The sequence below is a fragment of the Rhinopithecus bieti genome, unplaced genomic scaffold, assembly GCF_001698545.2.
Source record: "Rhinopithecus bieti isolate Rb0 unplaced genomic scaffold, ASM169854v2 scaffold_13207, whole genome shotgun sequence".
NCBI lineage: Eukaryota > Metazoa > Chordata > Mammalia > Primates > Cercopithecidae > Rhinopithecus > Rhinopithecus bieti.
Window position 1 is genome coordinate 5,740,083 of NW_016807866.1, and position 22,945 is coordinate 5,763,027.

Sequence of the window (22,945 nt, forward strand, 5' to 3'; positions counted from 1 at the left end):
ACAAAATTTCTTGGAGATGCTTACATGGAGATAAGCATGTCATAAGGCACTTGAAGCAAATAAAACACTTGAGCTCACGAAAATAGCAACAGGAGGTGGCTATGAAATTATTATAATAGTATTGTATGTACTATAATTAATCTTATGCAGTTATAATTTTAAGACTGCATCTTTGTTTACATTTCTGACTGCAAATGAAACCACCTACAGTCTGTATATGCTTAAGTCTTGATAAATTTTAACTTTTTAAATAGCTTTGTGTATATTTTATGGTAGTAAATTATAAAATAGACTAGTATTTGCATGTTTTATGCATTCATGACATATCTAACTTATTAAGTTTTGGATATTTCTGGGCAATGCAGTTCGTGCAAGTTTTTTTCAAATTGTTATAACTTTCTAAAAAATTTTCTAATTTATTGAAAGAAAATTTTATATAAGTGCAGTTCAAACCTGTGTTGTTCAAGGGTCACCTGTACCTTGAATGTTCTTTATTAGCTATATGTTTTGGAGTTTTTTTACTCATTACTAGATTATTTATGATTTATGTTTGAAAAGAATATTTTCTTAAATTGATTTTATGATTTACTTTTAAGACTTACAATAACAGCACTAGGAGAAAAGCTGAATGATTACTGGAATGAAATGAAAGTGAAGAAAAATACAGAATATCCTCTAAATTTGCCAGTTGAAGATATACAGTAAGTACATTTTTAAAAAATATCAGTCAACTCACTTAGATACCAAGATGTGGTATTAGAGAGTAGAGGAATTGTACAATGTTTCACAAACTTAGGACTGTAACTCATAGTAAGGAATAAATTCTGCAGCATGAATTAGCACACTGCAAAATCAGTGAATAGAATGTAAACATATATACATGTACACAAAGCATTCATAAAACAATGTTTACCCGTATGTGGTGCATGTTAATGTTACTACATTTTAAGATGCTATGAATGGATTATATAATAGTTTGAAAAACACTGGTATAGTGTATCATTAGGATGATGAGACTGAAACCCATCTTGAGTTCATATTCTCATTCCACTTAAGTAGCCATGTGACATTCAACATATTACTTGGCCTCTTGTAAGCCTCCATTTTCTTGTGTATAAAATGGGAACATTAAGACCATTTGCCTCCTTGAATTATGTGAATTAAATAATATGCCTGACAGGCACTTAGTAACACATCATGTGATAATAGTCCTATAAATGAATGAACAATATCTATGTGTTCTTTATTTGTGTATTCTTTATACATTATTATACATAATTTATACATTATATATATTACTCATAATTTATACATTATTACAAAGATAACCAAGATATATAATAAAAACAAGAAAAGATGCAGCTCAGTTTATAGGCTTCCCATTGTACTTTTCAATTTTTTTATATTTAAAAAAGTTTTATACAGATGGGGTCTCACTATGTTGCCCAGGCTGGTCTCAATGTCCTGGGTTCAGGTGCCTCGCACCCAAAGTGCCGGGATTATAGGCATGAGCCGCCATGCCCAGCTTGTATTTTTTTAATGTGTCAATATACACATACATACTTTATAAGCATAGAAAATTTCTGCCAGTATTTTAAAAATTAACAGTGGTAATCTCCTGAGACAAGGAGTTTATAAAGTATAAAGTTATGCTTTATAAATCTGTGGATTGTTTTGAAGTTTTGGGGTTGGTTGGTTGGTTGGTTGGATTTTTTTTGTTTTTTTGTTTTTTGTTTTTTGAGATGGAGCCTCACTCTGTCACCCAGGCTGAAGTGCAGTGGTGTAATCTCAGCTCACTGCAACCTGCACCTCCTGGGTTCAAGCAATTCTGCTTCAGCTTCCTGAGGAGCTAGGACTACAGGCGTGCAACACCATGCCTGGCTAATTTTTGTATTTTTAGTAGAGATGGGGTTTCACCATGTTGTCCAGGCTGGTCTAGAACACCTGACCTCAGGTGATCTGCCTGCCTCGGCCTCCCAAAGTGCTGGGATTACAGGTGTGAGCCACTGCACTCAGCCTGTTTTGAAGTTTTTTATAAATATCTAAATACTTTTTTCAAAGCTAGATTTTAAAAGGCAGGCCAGGTGCGGTGGCTCACACCTGTAATCCCAGCACTTTGGGAGGCTGAGGTGGGCGGATCACTTGAGATCTGGAGTTTGAGACCATCCTGACCAACATGGTGAAACCCCGCCTCTACTAAAAGTACAAAAATTAGCAGGGCATGGTGGTGCACACCTGTAGTCCCAGCTACTTGGGAGGCTGAGGCAGGAGAATAGCTTGAACCCGGGAGGCAGAGCTTGCAATGAGCCGAGATTGCACCATTGCACTCCAGCCTGGGCGAAAAGAGTGAAACTCTTGTCTCTAAAAAAATAAATAAATAAAATGAAATAAAACTAGATTTAAAAAGCTATTGACATTAAGGTGAAGTTTTCATATGTAAAATAAGTCTACATAGGCTGGATACAGTGGGTCATGCCTGTAATCCTAAGGCAGAAGGATTGCTTGAACCCAGGAATTGGAGACCAGCCTGGGCAATGTGGTAACACCTCTCTCAAAAAAATAATAATAAAGTAGAAGCAAAAAAAAAAAAAGAAGAAGAAGAAGAATATATACAAGTTCTTTACAGGAATTATTTTAATTTTTTTTTTTTTTTGAGTTGGAATTTCTCTCGTCGCCCGGGCTGGAGTGCAGTGGTGCGATCTCAGCTCACTGCAAGCTCCACCTCCTGGGTTCATGCCATCCTCATGCCTCAGCCTCTTGGAGTAGTTGGGACTGCAGGCACCCCCCACCACGCCTGGCTAATTTTTTGTATTTTTAGGAGAGACGGAGTTTCACCGTGTTAGCCAGGATGGTCTCGATCTCCTGACCTTGTGATCCACCCGCCTTGGCCTCCCAAGGTGCTGGGATTACAGGCGTGAGCCACTGCGCCCAGCTGTGACTTTTAAATAAGAAAAATGTGAAAGCATTTTGTAAACTAGAAGTATACAAATTTTAGTTATTTAGAAATATAGAGGTCAAAAGTGTCTGATTGAAAGTTACTTAACGGTGGCTCAAGCCTGTAATNTAATTTTTTTTTTTTTTTTGAGATGGAATCTCTCTCGTCGCCCGGGCTGGAGTGCAGTGGTGCGATCTCAGCTCACTGCAAGCTCCACCTCCTGGGTTCATGCCATCCTCATGCCTCAGCCTCTTGGAGTAGTTGGGACTGCAGGCACCCCCCACCACGCCTGGCTAATTTTTTGTATTTTAGGAGAGACGGAGTTTCACCGTGTTAGCCAGGATGGTCTCGATCTCCTGACCTTGTGATCCACCCGCCTTGGCCTCCCAAGGTGCTGGGATTACAGGCGTGAGCCACTGCGCCCAGCTGTGACTTTTAAATAAGAAAATGTGAAAGCATTTTGTAAACTAGAAGTATACAAATTTTAGTTATTTAGAAATATAGAGGTCAAAAGTGTCTGATTGAAAGTTACTTAACGGTGGCTCAAGCCTGTAATCCCAGCACTTTGGGAGGCCGAGACGGGCGGATCACGGGGTCAGGAGATCGAGACCATCCTGGTGAACACGGTGAAACCCCGTCTCTACTAAAAAAAATACAAAAAACTAGCCAGGCGAGGTGGCGGGCGCCTGTAGTCCCAGCTACTCGGGAGGCTGAGGCAGGAGAATGGTGTAAACCCAGGAGGCGGAGTTTGCAGTGAGCTCAGATCCGGCCACTGCACTCCAGCCTGGGCGACAGAGTGAGACTCCGTCTCAAAAAAAAAAAAAAAGTTACTTAAATTATAACAACAGAATTCTGTTTTCTGGACTTCAGTGATTTATTATGCTAATAAATACAGTATAATGTATGCAGACATTGTAGACACTAAACAACATAAAGTTCAGGGCAAGGCATTTGGAGTATTAAGTTATTATGAAAAAAATGTAATGCTATTAAGACATTTAAGTCACATTGTTCAAGTTGGCTTGTGACTTTTAATCTTTTGAAGGTAACCAAAATGGTTGTGTCGTATTTTTTGAGAGATAGGGTCTTACTCTATTGCCCAGGCTGGCCTCATACTCCTGTGCTCAAGCAGTCCTCCTACCTCAGCCTCCTGAGTATCTGAGACTAAGGTGTATGCCACCACACCTGACTCATAATAGTTGTTTTTAAAATTTATTTCTAAAGAAAATCTTGTAGAGACAGGGTCTCACTGTGTTGCCCAGGCTGGTCCCAAACTCTTGGGCCCAAGCAACCCTCCTGCTTTGGCCTCCCAAATTACAAATTACAGGCGTGAGCCACCGTGCCTTGCTTTTTTTTTTGTTTTTTTTTTTTTTTTTTGATCACCCTGTAGCCTAGGCTGGAGCACAGTAGTGTGATTGCAAACTCTGCCTCCTGGGCTCAAGCAATCCTCCAATCTCAGCCTCTTGAGTAGTAGGTGCACATTACCACGCCCAGTTAATTTTTGTGTTTTTTTGTAGAGACAGGGTTTTACCATGTTGTCCAGTCTGGTCTCGAACTCCTGGGATTATAGGAATGAGCCATTGTACCCAGCGTAATTTTGAAAGAGTTAATGTCATAATTTTTAGGAAAGGAATTCAATAACGGCATCTTGTGGTAGAAATGACATGGAACATCCGATGCAGTATTTAAAGTCCATATTTCTGTGTTAATGTTTTGTTCTTGTTTTGGGACAGGAAGCGTCCTGATCAGACATGGGTTCAGTGTGATGCCTGTTTAAAGTGGCGGAAATTACCTGATGGCATGGATCAACTTCCTGAAAAATGGTATTGCTCCAATAACCCTGACCCACAGTTCAGGTACCATAGAGTTGGTAGTACCCTTTTTGGAAAGATGGAAAGTATTGTTCACAATGTATGAATAGGCGCTGGTGACATGTTATTCCTATGTGATTTTTCTGAATAGAAATTGTGAGGTTCCAGAAGAACCTGAAGATGAGGATTTGGTACATCCCACTTATGAAAAAACCTACAAAAAGACGTGAGTGTTGTAGTGATGTATGGTGGGTAATAATGCCCAGATCATGAACATTGATGCCTTGGCAACATTAGTTGATGCTTCTCCAAGGTAAAGCTTGTGTAACTGAAAAAGTTTATAATGTGAAGTGCGTAATATTAAGGGCTTTAAAAACAAAAACTTATGCTCTGGCTACCTGCTGTTTCTTTCATGCTTATTGCTGCCATATGTGCCAGATGTTTTGTGTAAGAGCAGTCTGCTGTTTTGAGCTGTACACAGGAATCATTAGTGAATACTGCCCCATTCAAGCTTATAGAGAAGGTTTAACAGAAGAGGTGAGACGTGAATTTTATCAGGTGTTGGTGAGTGCCATAGAAGCTCTGGTCCAGTCCTGTAAGGAAGCTCATAGGGAGAGTGGTTCTGTCTGGTGGGTGGGAGAGCAGAAATAGATCAGGAAACTTCACAAAGGAGATCATTTTTGTAATAGGCCTTGAAGGATGGGAACGATGAGAATGTACAGGGAGCAAACATTTGCTCAGTTTAGCTACAGTATGTGAATGGGAATAATGGAAAATGAATGTGGTACTTTGGGAGGTTGACGTGGGTAGATCACCTGAGGTCAGGAGTTCGAGACCAGCCTGGCCAACATGGTGAAACCCGTCTCTACCAAAAATACAAAAAATTAGCCAAGTGTGGTGGCAGGTGCCTGTAATCCTAGCTACTTGGGAGGCTGAGGGAGGAGAATCGTTTGAATCCGGGGGACAGAGGTTGCAGTGAGCCAAGATCGCGCCACTGCACTCCAGTTTGGGCAACAAGAGTGAGACTCCATCTTAAAAAAAAAAAAGAAAGAAAGAAAATGGAGGCGGGACAGATGCTGAATAAGGATAGTCAGCCAGTGGAGACTTCAGGCTAATCTACCACACACAGAAGGCCAAGTTACTAAGCCTTTCAGATGGCTTTGATTTGTAGTGTACTATTCTTTAATGAAATCCAGCAATAGTATTAGAAGTATAGAAACCCATGTGGGCCTGGTGCGGTGGCTCACACCTGTAATCCCAGCACTTTGGGAGACTGAGGTGGGTGGATCACTTGAGGTCAGGAGTTTGAGACCAGTCTGGCCAACATGGCGACACCTGTCTACTGAAAATACAAAAATTAGCTGGGTGTGGTGGCATGTGCTGTAATCCCAGCTACTCAGGAGGCTGAGGCAGAAGAATTGCTTGAACCCAGGAGGCAGAGGTTGCAGTGAGCTGAGCATACCACTGCACTCCAGCCTGGGCGACAGAGCGAGACTCTGTCTCAAAAAAAAAAAAAAAAAAAAAGCCGGGCGTGGTGGCTCACGTCTGTAATCCCAGCACTTTGGGAGGCCGAGGTGGGTGGATCAGTAGTTACACCAGCCTGGCCAACATGGTGAAACCCTGTCTCTACTAAAAATACAAAAAGTAGCTGGGTGTGGTGGTGGGCGCCTGTAATCCCAGCTACTTGGGAGGCTGAGGCAGGAGAATCGCTTGAACCTGGGAGGCAGAGGTTGCAATGAGCTGAGATTGCACCACTGCACTCCAGCCTGGGCAAGACTCCCTCTCAAAAAATAAATAAATAAATAACCTGTGTGATGTTCTAGTTCAAAAGTCTGTGATTCTGGACTGAGTTATCTGGTCCTAGTGGAGGAAAAAACACCAAAAGAGCTGCAGTTTGTACCCGTGACGATGGAAAAGTTCAGGCTGAAATTAGGGTGCTACCGAGATAAAAGGTAGAGAATATTTCCCAAAGGGGTTACTGCTGATTATATTGAAATAGAAGCAGAGTTCAGAGGACCTTAGTAACTGCGTAAATGGCAGGTGTATCGTTGGGAAATGGGATTAAGACATAACAACATGTTTTTCATCTTTATTTTAAAGCAACAAGGAAAAATTCAGGATCAGACAACCGGAAATGATCCCTCGGGTAATTAAGCCTTCATTTTTTTTTTCTTTTTTTAAAATAGTGATTGGGGCTGGGTGTCGTGGCTGACACCTGTAATCCCAGCATTTTGGGAGGCTGAGGCGGGTGGATCACCTGAGGTCAGGATTCAAGACCAGCCTGGCCAACATGGTGAAACCCTGTCTCTACTAAAAATACAAAAATTAGCTGGATGTGGTGGCACATGCCTGTAGTTCCAGCTACTTGGGAGGCTGACACAGAAGAATTGCTTGAACCTGGGAGGCGGAGGTTGCAGTGAGAGAGATTGGTGCCATTGCACTCTAGCCTGGGGCTCAGAGCGAGACTCCATCTCAAAAAATAAAATACATAAAATGGAGATGGAGTCTCACTATGTTGACCAGGCTGGTCTTGAACTCCTGGCCTCAGGTAATCCTTCCATCTCAGCCTCCCAAAGTGCTGGGATTACAGGTGTGAGCCACCACACTTGTCCAAACTTTCCATTTTATAGCTGTGTCTTATGTTGTGTGGTGCTTAGTTTAATCAGTAGTGAATGTTAAAGTTTAATACATATCAAAGGGATTTGGTTTATTTAGTTCATTTTCTTCTCTTCTCTTGTACTTCTCCTTGCCCACCTTTCCGACTCTTCCTAATCCAACATCATTCAAACCGTTAGTTTTATTGTTTAGTTGGGTATCTTCTGAGGAAAGGGAAACAAACGTTTTAAAATTGTACTGTTAGATAAGCAGTTAAGGAAAACGTCCCAGGAACACCCAGGAAGCCATCTTCTAGTCCTAACCTGGACAAAAACCATAGTGTTTTTCCCAGTGTCGACTGCTGTGCCTGGCTTCTCTCTTCTGTCTTAATACTTACTGTGTTAAAGAGCTTTGGTTGAGTATAGATGCTCCTGGGCTTACCGTAGAGTTAATATCCTAGTAAGCTTCTTATAAGTTGAAAATGTTTTTGGCCAGCCGTGGTGGCTCATGCCTGTGATCCCAGCACTTCTGGAGGGCGAGGTGGGTGGATCACTTGAGGCCAGAAGTTAGAGACCAGCCTGGGCAGTATGGCAATACCCCGTCTCTACTAAAAATATAAAAAATAACTGAGCATGGTGGCAGGCGCTTGTAATCCCAGCTGCTCAGGAGGCTGAAGCATAAGACTTGCTTAAACCCGGGAGGTGGAGGTTTCAGTGAGCCAAGATTGCACCACTGCACTCCATCCTGGGGAACAGACTGAGACTCTGCCTCAAAAAAACAAAAAACACACCCCAAAAACACAGAAAATATTGTTATCAAAAATGCATTTAATACACTTAACCTATTGAATATCATAGCTTCGCCCAGCCTACCTTAATTGTGCTCAGAACTCTTATATTAGCCTACATTGGACAGTCATCTGACAGTCTGTTTTATCATAAAGTGTTGAGTATCTCATGAACTTTATTGAATACTGAAAGTGAAAAACAAAACCAAAATAATTGCTTGAGTACTCAAAAGTACAGTTTCTGCTGAATGGGTATTGCTTTTGCACCATCATAAAGTTGATGCCATTGTAAATCGGGCCATCTGAATACAAGTAGGTGGTTGTGCTTCTTGCTTGAGAAGTTTGGGTCTTGATAAGTCCAGCAGCAAAGAGGTCACCACATGGTAAATCTTTTTGGCTTTGTGGGCTACATAAAGTCTCTGTTGCATCTTCTTTGTTTTGTTGCTTTGTTTCTTCACATCTTTTAAAAATGCAAAGCCATTCTTAGCCTACTTGCAGGCTGGATTTAGTTCATGGGTTGACTTGTTGAGTCCTGTTATATAGCACAAGGAATTTACATGTTTAGAATTGTTTTTCTGTCTTCTGGGATAAGGGGGAAAAGGAAGATTATATCTTGTGTTTTGGGCATGTCACACTAGAAATAGTTCCTTTGAGATGATGATTTTTCCCTCCAACAGATTAATGCTGAACTGTTGTTTCGGCCAACTGCTCTTTCAACTCCAAGCTTTTCTTCTCCTAAGGAAAGTGTTCCAAGAAGACATCTTTCAGAAGGAACAAATTCTTATGCGACAAGACTTCTAAATAATCATCAAGTTTCACCCCAGTCTGAACCTGAGAGCAACAGGTCAGTGGCTAAGATTGGTTTTCCATTTGGGGAATATTAAACAGAACCTTTACTTGACACTTCTATGACAGTGATGCAATTCAGGATCATTGTAGGTTACATTGTGAATTGTAGGTTCCATGAATGTGAAAATCTTAAGGACAGATTGTCTTGCTTTTATTGTCTAAACTTAAGCTAAACCCTACTTCTGCCACCTGTTAAATGAGTTAAAAAGTATTAATTGACTAGCCTGGCCAACATGGTGAAACCCTGTCTCTACTAAAAATACAAAAAAATTAACCAGGCATGATGGCGGGCTCCTGTAATCCCAGCTACTCCAGCGGCTGAGGCTGCACTCCAGCCTGGGCAACAAGAGGGAAACTCCACCTCAAAAAAAAAAAAAAAAGCATTAATTGTATTGATTTTAGAGTTTGATCACATTGTCACCTCTTTGAACTTCTATATAGTATGACAATTCCTGCTTTTAAGATGATCAGGACTTAAAAAAAAAAAGTGAAGCAGGCCGGGTGCAGTGGTTCACGCCTGTAATCCCAGCACTTTGGGAGGCCGAGGCAGATGGATCATTTGAGGTCAGGAGTTCGAGACCAGCCTGGCCAACATGGTGAAACCCTGTCTCTGCTAAAAATACAAAAATTAGATGGGCGTGGTGGTACATGCCTGTAATTCCAGCTACTTGAGAGGCCGAGGCAGGAGAATCGCTTGAACCTGGGAGGAGGAGGTTGTAGTGAGCCGAGATCGTGCCAGTGCACTCCAGCCTGGGTGACAGAGCGAGACTCCGTCTCAAAAAAAAAAAAAGAAAAAAAGTGAAGCAATTAACAGTAGGACACTATAGTGACCCGGAAGTCCTTTGCAACACCTGTGGCATGCTGTAGGCACTTAATTTATTGGAGGAGTGGAAGGAGAAGGAAAGGTCAAAAAGAAAGTGATACATGAATTGAACAGTCAGCCATCTTGACTGGATTGATCAGCGAAGGCTTTGTGATGAGGTGGTGCTTGGGTTGGCTCCTGAAGTTCTGGAAACAGTAGTCTTGTAGACGGCCTCTTCCAAGTTAATAGAATGAAGAAAAGTGAAGAAGAATGAACGTGATGTCTACAAACTAGTGGATCAGACTGACTATACTGATGTTTGTTATTCAAAGAGGAACATTGAAACAAACTTCTCAAAGATAATGGTACCAGATTTTTTTGAGATGTTTTGTAGCTTTTATCAAATTCTCAAAGGAGTTTTTGACCCCAAGGAAGATTATAAATAACTAACTGCGTTTATGCATATATAAATCAAAAAGGGCATATTCTAGAATAGTTGGCTGTTTATTGATTTTTTTGAGTCAGAGTTTTGCTTTTGTTGCCCAAGCTGGAGTGCAGTGGTGCCATCTCAACTCACTGCAACCTCTGACTCCTGGTTCAAGCGATTCTCCTGCCTCAGCCTCCTGAGTAGCTGGCATTACAGGCACACGCCATCATGCCCGGCTGATTTTTTGTATTTTTAGTAGAGATGGGGTCTCACCATGTTAGCCAAGATAGTCTCGAACTCCTGACCTCAGGTGATCCGCCCGCCTTGGCCTCCCAAAGTGCTAGGATTACAGGCGTGAGCCACAGCACCTGGCCAGTTTGCTCTTTATAACCTGTGTATTGGACACTCATTTTGGAGCTGGATTGCTACTGTATTAAGAACTCATATTTTACAGGTCTCCTTAATATTTTTGGCTTTTCTTTGTAAGGATGGTTTTATAGTTTACAGATAAGAAATTAAAAGTAGTTTTAATGATTTGAACTTTTAGATTCAGGGCACATGCAGGTTTGTTACATGGGTGTATAGCGTGATCCTGAGGTTTGGGGTATGAATGATACCATTGCCCCGCTATTGAGCATAGTACCCAATGTGTAGTTTTCAGCCCTGCCCACTTCCCTTCCTCTCTCCCAACTCTAGTAGTTCCCAGTGTCTGTGGCTCCCATCTTTATGTCCATGTGTACCTAGCACTTAGCACCCACTTGCAAGTGAGAACATGCAGTATTTGGTTTTCTGTTCCTGCATTAATTCGCTTAGGATAAAGGCCTCCAGCTGCATCCATGTTGTGGCAAAGGACATTATTTCATTCTTTTTTATGGCTGCAAAGAAAATTTTTTAAAAGTTGGCTGTCATCAAAATGGAAGACAAGAGTAAAGAGGGAAATTTTTGATTAAACAATTTTTTTTTTTTTTTTTGAAGCAGAGTCTTGCTCTGTCACCCAGCCTGGAGTGCAGTGGCATAATCTCAGTTTACTGCAACCTCTGCCTCTTGGGTTCAAGCAATTCCCCTGCCTCAGTCTCCCGAGTAGCTGGGACTACAAATGTACACCTCCACGCCCTGCTAATTTTTTGTATTTTAGTAGAGATGGGGTTTCACCATATTGCCCAGGCTGGTCTCAAACTCCTGAGCTCAGGCAGTCTGCCTGCCTCGGCCTCCCAAAGTGCTGGGATTACAGGCGTGAGCCACTTCGCCCGGCCTATTAAACAGTTTTTTGTTTTTTTGTTTTTTTTGTTTTTTTTGTTTTTGAGACGGAGTCTTGCTCTATCGCCCAGGCTGGAGCGCAGTGGCCGGATCTCAGCTCACTGCAAGCTCCGCCTCCCGGGTTTACGCCATTCTCCTGCCTCAGCCTCCCGAGTAGCTGGGACTACAGGCGCCCGCCACCTCGCCCGGCTAGTTTTGTATTTTTTAGTAGAGACGGGGTTTCACCGTGTTAGCCAGGATAGTCTCGATCTCCTGATCTCGTGATCCGCCCGTCTCGGCCTCCCAAAGTGCTGGGATTACAGGCTTGAGCCACCGCGCCCGGCCCTATTAAACAGTTTTTAAAGCCATATTTATTCTCAAATTTAGAAACCAAAGTATGTTGAAAGGGTGTATCTAAACTAAGTCTTAGGAAATACAAATAGGAATTAGCTTGGTGAGAAAAATAATAGAGTAACTCCAAGTTAAACAGGGCAGAGTAAGCAAAAAGTAATTGATATAGCAAACCAACGGAAGCTGAAACCTAAGGCTACTGGAGGATGGTAAAAACCAGTTTACTCCACAGGTCTCTAGAAAGTCTCCTAACTTGGAAGCACTGGGGACTGCTGAAGGTGGAAGATAGATAGGCGCGAGAACCAGAGGCTTGGTTGGAAATTTAAAGTCGAGACTACTTCCCAACCTGCAAAGTCTGGCGAGTGCTCTTTTTCTGCCTCTGTCAGAAGATAGGGGATTTACTTTATGGAGCATTTTTTACTGCTGAAGATGTAGATGAGCCATTGTTTTAAAACAGAATAAGTAAGGGAAAGTTTGGATACTGAATGGTGAGAAATCCACCCCCCCTCCTCACTGTGCTCCAGGAGAGAAGCCCTAAATGATGATGGCAGTTTGAGCACCCTTTGAATCACCAGCTCAGCCCTCACTGCTGCTAGTCAGTTTCACTCTTAGGTATACACAGATAGCCATGGATAGCCATATGTGTCATCTCTCACATGGAACAGCAAACGGAAACAAAGGGAATAGAAGAAAACATTGTGAAATTTATTGGCAGAAAGTGGTGTAGACTTGAATAAATAAATCATTTAGAACGAAAAGCTTAACAGCTGGAAGACAGAGAAAGAAGAAAAGATACAGTATCTGTACTAGAAGGCCACCATCTGAATAAGGGAGCTTCAGAATGGAAAGTAGGCACTGGTGGTGGTGGTATGGTGTAGTAAACATAGCTGCCTTCCAGAATGGGAAATCATACCAGAAAAACTGCATTTCCACTAGCTACAGAGCATAATGTCTAGAAAGAGAGCCACTCAGAGACATAGGATCATTACATTTTTTAACACAGGGAATAAAATATTTTTTCAGAAAGAAACAGATTATATATGTCCAAGAGATGAGGAATTAGGCAGAAACACTGGAATGGCAGATGAAAATGGAATGATGCTTTTAAATTTCTGAGAAAATAATTTTTCAACTTGGAAGCCTGTATAACAGTTAAGCTAGCAATAGACTTGAGAGGGAAATAAAGATGTTTCATCATGCAGAACTTGGCATTTGTTATGTTCTCTGTACCCTTCATTAAGATGCTGTTGCAGGCTGTGCTCCCTGTGAGACAGTCTAAAAAGGAGGAAATCCTTCCTGAGATCTAGGAGGTCTAACACAAGGCCCAAATAGCAAACCAGTACAAATATTCTTCCAAGTGTGGAAACAGGCAATCAAATGGTGATAAATAAATGTGAACTGTGCACATATTAACATGAATAAACAGGAAATGATGCAAATGAAGAAACTGGGACAATTTTTAATTCGGATAAAATTGTTTCATACGGAAGGATAAATACTGGTTTGTTTTATGGCTTAACCTCTGATCACTGATTACTGATAAAAATTATTATGGGCAAATGAAAATGGTGATGCCATTCCCTGAGCTGAAGAATACAAAGAAGGGGCTGGGGTGGGTAGCATTCTGTTCTGAAAATGTATACATTGAAATGCCTGGAGGTCGTCAAATGCAGAGATGTTTGGCAGTAAATAGATCTGGTACTTCAAAAAGATCTCAATAGTCCATTGTCTTGATCTGTAAAAGGAGAAAATAATCTCTACTTCATTAAATCAGTGGTTGCTACTATACAATGCATCACTTTAAAAAATGAGCCTGGGTATTTCTTAGTATTTCAGAACTTACAAGCTGGGCGCAGTGGCTCATGCGTCTAATCCCAGCACTTTGAGAGGCTGAGGTAGACAGATTGCTTGACTTGAGATCAGCCTGGCCAACATGGGGGAAACCCCGTCTCTACTAAAAATATAAAAATTAGCTGGACATGGTGGCAGGTGCCTGTAATCCCAGCTCCTTAGGAGACTGAGGCAGGAGAGTCACTTGAACCTGGGAGGCAGAGGTTGCAGTGAGCTGAGACTATGCCATTGCACTCTAGCCTGGGCGACAGAGTGAAACTTCATCTCAAAAAACAAACAAAAAAATTGTTATAATACTGCATTTATTAGAATAATTACTTCAAGGTCATCTATTTTGTCTGTATTTTATAATCTTATATTTTATATATAAAATTTTTTTCAGCCTGAAACGGAGACTTTCTACTCGTTCTTCAATTTTGAATGCAAAGAATCGGAGATTGAGTAGTCAGTTTGAAAATTCAGTTTATAAAGGTGATGACGACGACGAAGATGTCATCATCTTAGAAGAAAACAGTACCCCCAAACCTGCAGTAGATCATGATATTGACATGAAATCAGAACAGAGTCATGTTGAGCAAGGTGGTGTTCAGGTCGAGCTTGTGGGTGACAGTGAACCTTGTGGCCAGACTGGTTCAACCAGCACCTCATCATCCCGATGCGACCAGGGAAATACTGCAGCTACCCAGACTGAAGTACCGAGTTTAGTTGTTAAAAAAGAAGAAACCGTTGAAGACGAGATAGACGTAAGAAACGATGCAGTGATTCTGCCCTCCTTTGTAGAAGCTGAAGCAAAGATACATGAAACCCAGGAAACCGCTGATAAATCTGCAGATGATGCAGGCTGCCAATTACAAGAACTCAGAAACCAGTTACTCCTTGTCACCGAGGAGAAAGAGAATTATAAAAGACAGTGTCATATGTTTACTGATGAAATCAAAGTGTTACAACAGAGGATACTAGAAATGAATGACAAGTATGTTAAGAAAGAAACTTGCCATCAGTCCACTGAAACCGATGCTGTATTTTTACTTGAAAGTATTAATGGCAAATCTGAAAGTCCAGACCATATGGTATCTCAGTATCAGCAAGCTTTGGAAGAAATAGAAAGGCTGAAAAAACAATGTAGTGCTTTGCAACATGTAAAGGCTGAATGCAGCCAGTGTTCCAATAATGAGAGTAAAAGTGAAATGGATGAGATGGCCGTGCAGCTTGACGATGTGTTTAGACAACTGGACAAATGCAGTATTGAGAGGGACCAGTATAAAAGTGAGGTGAGTTATATCATCCAACATGTAGCCATGGAGTCCAGGGCCATTTAAACCTTAAGAAGCTGCCAGTTGGCTGGGAGCAGTGGCTCATGCCTGTAATCCCACCACTTGGGGAGGCCAAGGCGGGTGGTTCACTTGATACCAGGAGTTCGAGACCAGCCTAGACAACATGGTGAAACCCCATCTCTACTAAAATACAAAAATTAGCCGGGCGTGGTGGCAGGCGCCTATAGTCCCAACTGCTTGGGAAGCCGAGGCAGGAGAATCACTTGAACCTGGGAGGTGGAGGCTGCCATGAGCCAGGATTGCACCACCACACTCCAGCCTGGGCAACAGAGTAAGACTCTGTCTCCAAAAGAAAAAAAAAAAAAATACCAATTGCTAGATTGGAATACTTTCACTTAAAAATAATTATGTTTTAATGAGTGTCTGTTATTCTACTGGTTCTCACCTGAGGAGGGGGCTTCCTGGAGGCATATGGAAATGTGTTAGGGGCATTTTTGGTTCTTTCAATGTCTTGAGATGTGCATTCCTGAAAAATAATGGGGGTAGCCAGGTATGGTAAATATCCTGTTCAGAATACCAATATTAACTTAATACCTCATTAATACAGTTAATTATGTTCTTTCTTTTTTGGGCATCAATTCTACTTTTAAGTATAGTTAATATTTTAGTTATGGAGTCATTCATTTTTCTAGATTATGTCTTTCAAGATTCCTGAGAGAAATTGACTTATCCCTTTAAAAATCTTGATTGATATATACGTGTGTGTGTGTGTGTGTATATATATATATTTTTATTTATTTATTTATTTATTTATTTTATTTTTTTTTTTTTGAGACAAGAGTTTCACTCTGTTGCCCAGGCTGGAGTGCAGTGGCCCGATCTCGAGTCACTGCAGCCTCCACCTCCCGAGTTCAGGCAATTCTCCTGCCTCAGCATCCCCAGTAGCTGAGATTACAGCACATGCAACCATCTCTGGCTAATTTTTGTATTTTTAGTAGAGACAGGGTTTCACCATGCTGACCAGGCTGATCTCGAACTCCTGACATCAAGTGATCCACCCACGATGGCCTCCTGAAGTGTTGGGATTACAGGCGTGAGCCCCCATGTCTGGCCTGAATTGCTTATGTTCTATCAGTATTGAGTCATCTGGCTAAAGGGTGCCTGGGAAATGCAGTCTTTATGCGTGGGTTCTTTTACTGAAGAAGGAGAAAAACGATAAATACTGGTAGACAAATGATAAATATCAGTAGCCTCTTCGTATGCCCCTACTTCAAATTCAGGTAGCTCCTTTTAATCTATTTTATACATTTTTGTGTGTGAGGCTTTTTTTTTTTTTTTTTTAGACAGAGTCTTGCTCTGTTGCCCAGGCTGGAATGCAGTGGCGTGATCTCAGCTCACTGCAAGCTCTGCCTCCCGGGTTCATGCCATCCTCCTGCCTCAGCCTCCGGAGTAGCCGGGACTAGAGGCGCCCACCACCACGCCCAGCTAATTTTGTTTTGTATTTTTTAGTAGAGATGGGGTTTCACCGTGTTAACCAGGATGGTCTCTATCTGACTTCGTGATCTGCCCGCCTTGGCCTCCCAAAGTGCTGGGATTACAGGCGTGAGCCACCACACCTGGCCGTGTGTGAGGCTTTTGAAAGGATTTTCCGGCCAGGCGCACTGGCTCACACCTGTAATCCCAGCACTTTAGGAGGCTGAGGCGGGCAGATCACCTGGGGTCAGGAGTTCGAGACCAGCCTGACCAACATGGAGAAACCCTGTCTGTACTAAAAATACAAAATTAGCCAGACGGGGTGGCGCATGCCTGTAATCCCAGCCACTCCAGAGGCTGAGGCAGGAGAATCGCTAGAACCCGGGAGGCAGAGGTTGCGGTGAGCCGAAATCGTGCCATTGCACTCCAGCCTGGGCAACAAGAACGAAACTCTGCCTCAAAAAAAGAAAAGAAAGGATTTTCCTGCTCAAGAGTTTGGGAACCATGGTGTGGTGCTGTGCTGTCTCTTCCTTGGGACTAGTGCTGCTCATGCAAACACTAATCTTGATGCCTTGGCTCAGGAGCTGAATGACAAAATGCAGATGCTCCTCAACTTACGGTGTCAGTCCTGGAAAACCCATCATAGGTTGGAAATAGCATTAACTCCAAATTTATTTCATTACAGCCAACCTCCCAAAATCTTAGCCTAGTCTAACTTACCTTTAAAATGCTCAGAACACTTGTATTAGCCTACATTTGGGCAAAATCATCTAACACAAAGTCTGATTTATCACAACATACTGAGTATTTCATGTAATGTATTGAATCTGTGCTGAAAACGAGAAACAGAATGGTTGTATTGGTATGCAAAGTGAGGTTTCTATAGAATGCATGTAACTTTCACACCATCATAAAGTTGGAAAATCATAAAGTCAAACCGTTGTAAGTCAGGGACCATCTGTTTATAAAAAGCATAAACTCGCTATTGTAACTTAATTATAAGTTGATGAGTATGCAAGAAATAAAAGCCACTGTGACATTAACATAATTTAGGCATTAATATCTTGGTTTCTCTGTTTTTTGTTTTTTGTTTTTTTTTTTTTGAGGCGGAGCTTTGCTCTTGTTGCCCAGGCTGAAGTGCGGTGGCATGATCTCAGCTCACTGCAACCTCTACCTCCTGGGTTCAAGCAATTTTCCTGTCTCAGCCTCCCGAGTAGCTGGGATTACAGGCGCCTGCCACCACACCTGGCTAATTTTGTATTTTCTGTAGAGATGGAGTTTCTCCTTGTTGGTCAGGCTGGTCTTAAACTCCTGACCTCAGGTGATCCGCCCATGTCGGCCTCCCAAAGTGCTGGGATTACAGGTGTGAGCCACCGTGCTGGCTGGTTTTTCATTTTCTAGGTACCACTTTTTTTTAAATCAAGTGGTAATATGTTGTATTCTCTCCATGTAAAAAGATAGAGAAGTGAAGCTGTAAACGAATGAAGCTTTGTTTATAGAAAACTACTGGTTTTTCTTTGTGTATTTGTTTTTTGATAGTTGATAATGTTATCAAGCAGGTTCTCTATATTTCTTAGCTTGCAATTTCACTTTGCCATTAGCATTTTTAAGTTTTACAGTTATAAAGTTCATTTATATTTTTTGTTAGGTTGAATTGCTGGAAATGGAAAAATCACAAATCCGTTCACAGTGTGAAGAACTCAAAACTGAAGTTGAACAGTTAAAATCTACAAATCAACAGACAGCAGCAGATGTTTCAACATCAAGTAACATTGAGGAGTCTGTAAATTATATGGATGGGGAAAGGTAATATTAAATGAGGCGTTTTTGTGGGGCTGCAATTATGGTTAGGATACTATTTATTTTTATCTGCTAGCACCCATCAGATAGATACTGATCTGTCAGAAGAAGTTATTGATTGTTTGCTCTGACCCTGGTGTTATATGATAGATACAAAAGAAGTGACACTTCATTATCCTTCCTTTCCAGTTTCTGACCATTTAGGTTCTATTTAAGTGGAATAGGAATTTAGAAGGAGGCCGGGCGCGGTGGCTCAAGCCTGTAATCCCAGCACTTTGGGAGGCCGAGACGGGCGGATCATGAGGTCAGGAGATCGAGACCATCCTGGCTAACAAGGTGAAACCCCGTCTCTACTAAAAAAAAAAAAAAAAAAAAATTTTGTAGGTTGGGTGCAAAGTCTGACACCTGTAATCAGTGGTTTTAGAATGTTTTTTGAAGGAAAATAAAAATGGGCACCAATATTGAAAATAGAGGGAACTTTGGCCATGAGTAGAAGACACCGAGGACTGTTACTGAAATTCACTCCTTCAAACCTGTTTCTCTTTTATTGTCGTACATTGGTAGCATTTCTTTATGGCTTGCTGTCCTTCTGTCCTTATTTCACGATTATGCTACTCTCTAATCTTTTAGGGAAGTGAAATTCACCAACCTTACTAAAAATTTGGCCATAGTACAGGATGATATTAGGAAGGAAGTCCTATTAAAACCAGTCAGGGGCCGGGCACAGGTGAGCTCACTGCCTGTAATCCCAGCACTACTTGAGAGGCTCGAGACGGTGCGGATCACGAAAGTCAGGAAGATCAAGACATCCTTGTAAACACGGTGAAAACCCCGTCTCCTACTAAAAGCTACAAAAAAACTAGCCGGGGCGAAGGTGGCGGGCGCCTGTAGTCCCAGGCTACCCGGGAGGCTGAGGCAGGAGAAATGGCATGAACCCGGGAGGCGGAGCTTGCAGGAGCTGAAGATCCGCGCCACAGCACTCCCAGCCTGGGTGACAGAGCGGAGACTTTGGTCTCAAAAAAACAAAACAAAAACAAAAAACAAAACAAAAAAAAAAAAACAAGTAGGCCAGGCGTGGTGGCTCACACCTATAAACTCAGCACTTTGGGAGGCTGAGTTGGGCGGATTACCTGAGGTCAGGAGTTCAAGACCAGCCTGGCCAACATGGTGAAACCCTGTCTCTACTAAAAGTACAAAAATTAGCTGGGCGTGGTGGCAGGTGCCTGTAGTCCCAGCTACTTGGGAGGCTCAGGCAGGAGACTCGCTTGAACCCAGGAGGTGGAGGTTGCAGTGAGCCAAGATTGCACCACTGCACTCCAGCCTGGGTGACAAAGCAAGACTCTGTCTCAAAACCAGGCATGGTGCCTCATGCCTGTAATCCCAGCACTTTGGGAGGCCAAGGTGGGTGGGTCACTTGAGGTCAGGAGTTCGAGACCAGCCTGACCAACATGGTGAAACCCCGTCTCTACTAAAAAAATTAGCTTGGCATGGTGGCACGCACCTGTAATCCCAGCTACTTGGGAGGCTGAGGCAGGAGAATCACTTGAACCTGGGAGAAGAAGGTTGCAGTGAGCCAAGATTGCGCCACCACACTCTGGCCTTGGCAACAAGAGCAAAACTCCATCTCAAAAAAAAAAGAAAAGCTGGCATGGGAACGATTACAGTATTTTCAAATTGGGTCTAGTGGACTCTTACCGTAAAAGCTCACAAAACGAACATGCTCAACATCACATTTTCTGCATTGTCAACCTAAGGAAGAACATCTCGATCCATTCATAGATTTCCACTTGAGAAAAATCAGTATCTAAATTAAATATGGACTTACTATATTGTAGTGGGATGGGGAACAAGAACAACTGTAACACTCATTTTATGTGTTTGCCATAATATTTGAAACAAAAGCTGCCTTACAGTTTAGGTGTTTATTGCTTAAATACATTTGGGCATTTTAATAAAAGTCTAGAATGCTGATATTCATAAACTTGGAAGGTGTAATTATCTTAATCTAGGGCTTCCCACTGTTTTCAGAAAACCATTGCTGTCTGTAAATGCATGGTAACTTAATGTAATAGGATCAGAACAGTCCTGCAATTATTATTATTACTATTTTTTTTTTGGAGACAGAGTCTTGATCTGTCGCCCAGACTGGAGTGCAGTTGCATAATCTTGGTTTACTGCAACCTCTGCCTCCCAGGTTCAAGCAAATTCTCCTGCCTCAGCCTCACCAGTAGCTGGGACTACAGGTGTGTGCCACCACGCCCAGCTACATTTTGTATTTTTAGTGGGAGACGGGGTTTCACCATTTTGATCAGGCTGGTCTTGAACTCCTGACCTCAGGGGATCTGCCCGCCTCAGCCTCCCAAAGTGCTGGGATTACAGACGTGAGCCACTGTGCCCAGCCTAAAAAAAACTTTTTTCACATTGTTTAACACAACGTTTTGCAAGCTTGTTTGACCACAGAACCTTTTATTACCTCTTATACGACTATGAATATCTTATAGAACATGTTTTAGATAATTGTGGCTTAGCATGATGGTTCATGCCTGTAATCCCAGCACTCTTAGGTGGGCAGAATGCTTGATTGAGCCCAGGAGTTTGAGACCAGCCTGGGCAATATAGTGAAACCCCATTACTATAAATAATAATTTTAAAAAATTAGCCGGGCATGGTGGTGTGGGCCTGTGCTTCCCGCTACTCGGGAGGCTGAGGTGGGATAATTGTATGAACCCTGGAGAGCAGTGGTGCCATCGCAGCTCACTGCAGCCTTGACCTCCTGGGCTCAGGTGATCCCCCACCTTACCCTCTTGAGAAGCTGGGACTACAGGTGCCACCACCAAGCCCGGCTAATATTTTGTGTTTTTAGTAGAGTCAGGGTTTCACCATGTTGGCCAGGCTGGCCTCGAACTCCTGGGCTCCAGCGATCTCCCTCCTCGGCTTCACAAAGTGCTGGGAATACAGGCATGAGCAAGTGCACCTGACTGATAAAAGTAAATTGAGTTCTCTAGAGGAGGTTTTGCTTTTCTTTTTGTTTAATTGTATATTATTCTACAGAGATTTGATTTTGGTATTTTACTTTTTAAGGTCTACATGAATATTAACTTGTAATGCTCATCTAATACGTTACGTATTTGTATTTGCAGCCTCAAACTCCGATCTCTTCGAGTTAACGTAGGACAGCTGCTGGCTATGATTGTGCCTGATCTTGATCTTCAGCAAGTGAATTACGATGTTGATGTAGTTGATGAGATTTTAGGACAAGTTGTTGAACAAATGAGTGAAATCAGTAGTACTTAAAGTATATATTATGTAAGATAAGAAGATATTTGCTCAATTCTTTTGGTTGTACAGCTTTTAAAATATAAGTATGTTTGTTTTATAGATATGATAGGCAACAGACTGAAAACCATAATCTTTACTGTATTCTATGCATTCAAATGTGGTCACAGATATTGTGGACACATTATCAGATGTTTTGAAATACCTGTGAATTGTTGGCATTGAGCAGCTGAAGCTAACTCATGACTGTGTTTGGAATGTAAATATTTGTAATTAAGCCTGCACATATTTTTTTATTGCCCTAGAGTACTGAAGTGTTTTTCACCAAGAGCTTTTCAGGTTGCCCCTAAGCTTTGTGCAATTTTTTCTGGTTCCCCAAAGTGTATTTTTCTCTAAGTCGAGGGCTATGCCATAATACAAATGGAAATGTTACCTTTGATTTTCTTATAAAGGAGTTTATTAAATAGGATTTTTAAATAATGTAGTAACACTCCTGATACAACTCTGGTTATAAGTGAATTGAGCATTAATGTTTCTTTTGTATAAATTCCTATCCTGAAATATTTTATTCATGAAAATAAGGTAAGCAAAAACCAACTCCATTTTGCCAGGATTTTCTTGTGCTGAGATTGCCAATCACGGTTGAACACAAAGTGTTTTTATCGAACAAAGAAACAGTCTTTAACAGAAGAAAGGTATTGAAATATTAAATGGCCACCAAGTTTACTTTGAAGCCCATTTTTGGCTGTTTAGTCAGCATGAAGTGGGCATGATAATTTTTTAATATTTCTTTTTGTGAAATTTCCTGTACAGCCTTTTGTAGGATTACTACAGGTTAATGTGAGTTGAGGAAGAGTCTTTCTCGAACAATACTACATACCTTTTATTATATTACAAACCTAAGTGTTTTATATCCTGGAGTCAAGGAACAAATTTCCTTAAGATTATAGTATTACATGCCATAAAATACTATGCTTTATTGGTCCCATGTTTTGTGCAATTTTAAAGAGATGGCTTTCTATTAAGTATAAACTATGTATATATAAGAACCATATTTTCCACAACTAAAATGTGCATTATTTTTTCCAAAGTTTTATCATTGCTATTTATTTTTACCTTTGTTTTTGAACATTCAATCTGTTCATTTTGTATGTACGCTTAATACATGTCTGTCATATACAATATTGAATTTTTACTGTATAGTAATTCTGGAAAGAGCAAATAAATGAAGATTGTTTTTATTTGCCTGATAAAGTAATTGAAAGTGTATTTTTGGTATGAAGCTGGTTTTCTGTCACAATTGTAATTTCCCAAATTTTAAAATATCTTGTAATAAAATAAAAATATATGATGGCTAACTGTTCAGATACTACTTTTAAAGAATTAATATTAACCTTAAATTATTTTAAAGCTAAAAATGTATTCATTAGACCCTCAACTGGAGCTCATTTTAACTACTTTATTTGCACGTTATTTTT

The 22,945-nt window shown here is 41.3% G+C and overlaps 1 protein-coding gene across 1 annotated transcript in view; it reads left to right on the forward strand.

The window, feature by feature from the left end:
* MORC3 (MORC family CW-type zinc finger 3) overlaps positions 1-22,839 on the forward strand; it is a 57,363-nt gene extending 34,524 nt beyond the window's left edge. Inside the window, exons 11-18 of the mRNA XM_017883966.1 lie at positions 597-701; positions 4,669-4,791; positions 4,898-4,972; positions 6,847-6,892; positions 8,806-8,972; positions 14,027-14,915; positions 18,040-18,197; positions 21,332-22,839. Of these exons, the coding sequence (XP_017739455.1) occupies positions 597-701; positions 4,669-4,791; positions 4,898-4,972; positions 6,847-6,892; positions 8,806-8,972; positions 14,027-14,915; positions 18,040-18,197; positions 21,332-21,485 (1,717 nt within the window). The 3' untranslated portion in view covers positions 21,486-22,839. The remainder of the gene's footprint in view (positions 1-596; positions 702-4,668; positions 4,792-4,897; positions 4,973-6,846; positions 6,893-8,805; positions 8,973-14,026; positions 14,916-18,039; positions 18,198-21,331) is intronic.
* Positions 22,840-22,945: the final 106 nt, after the last annotated feature.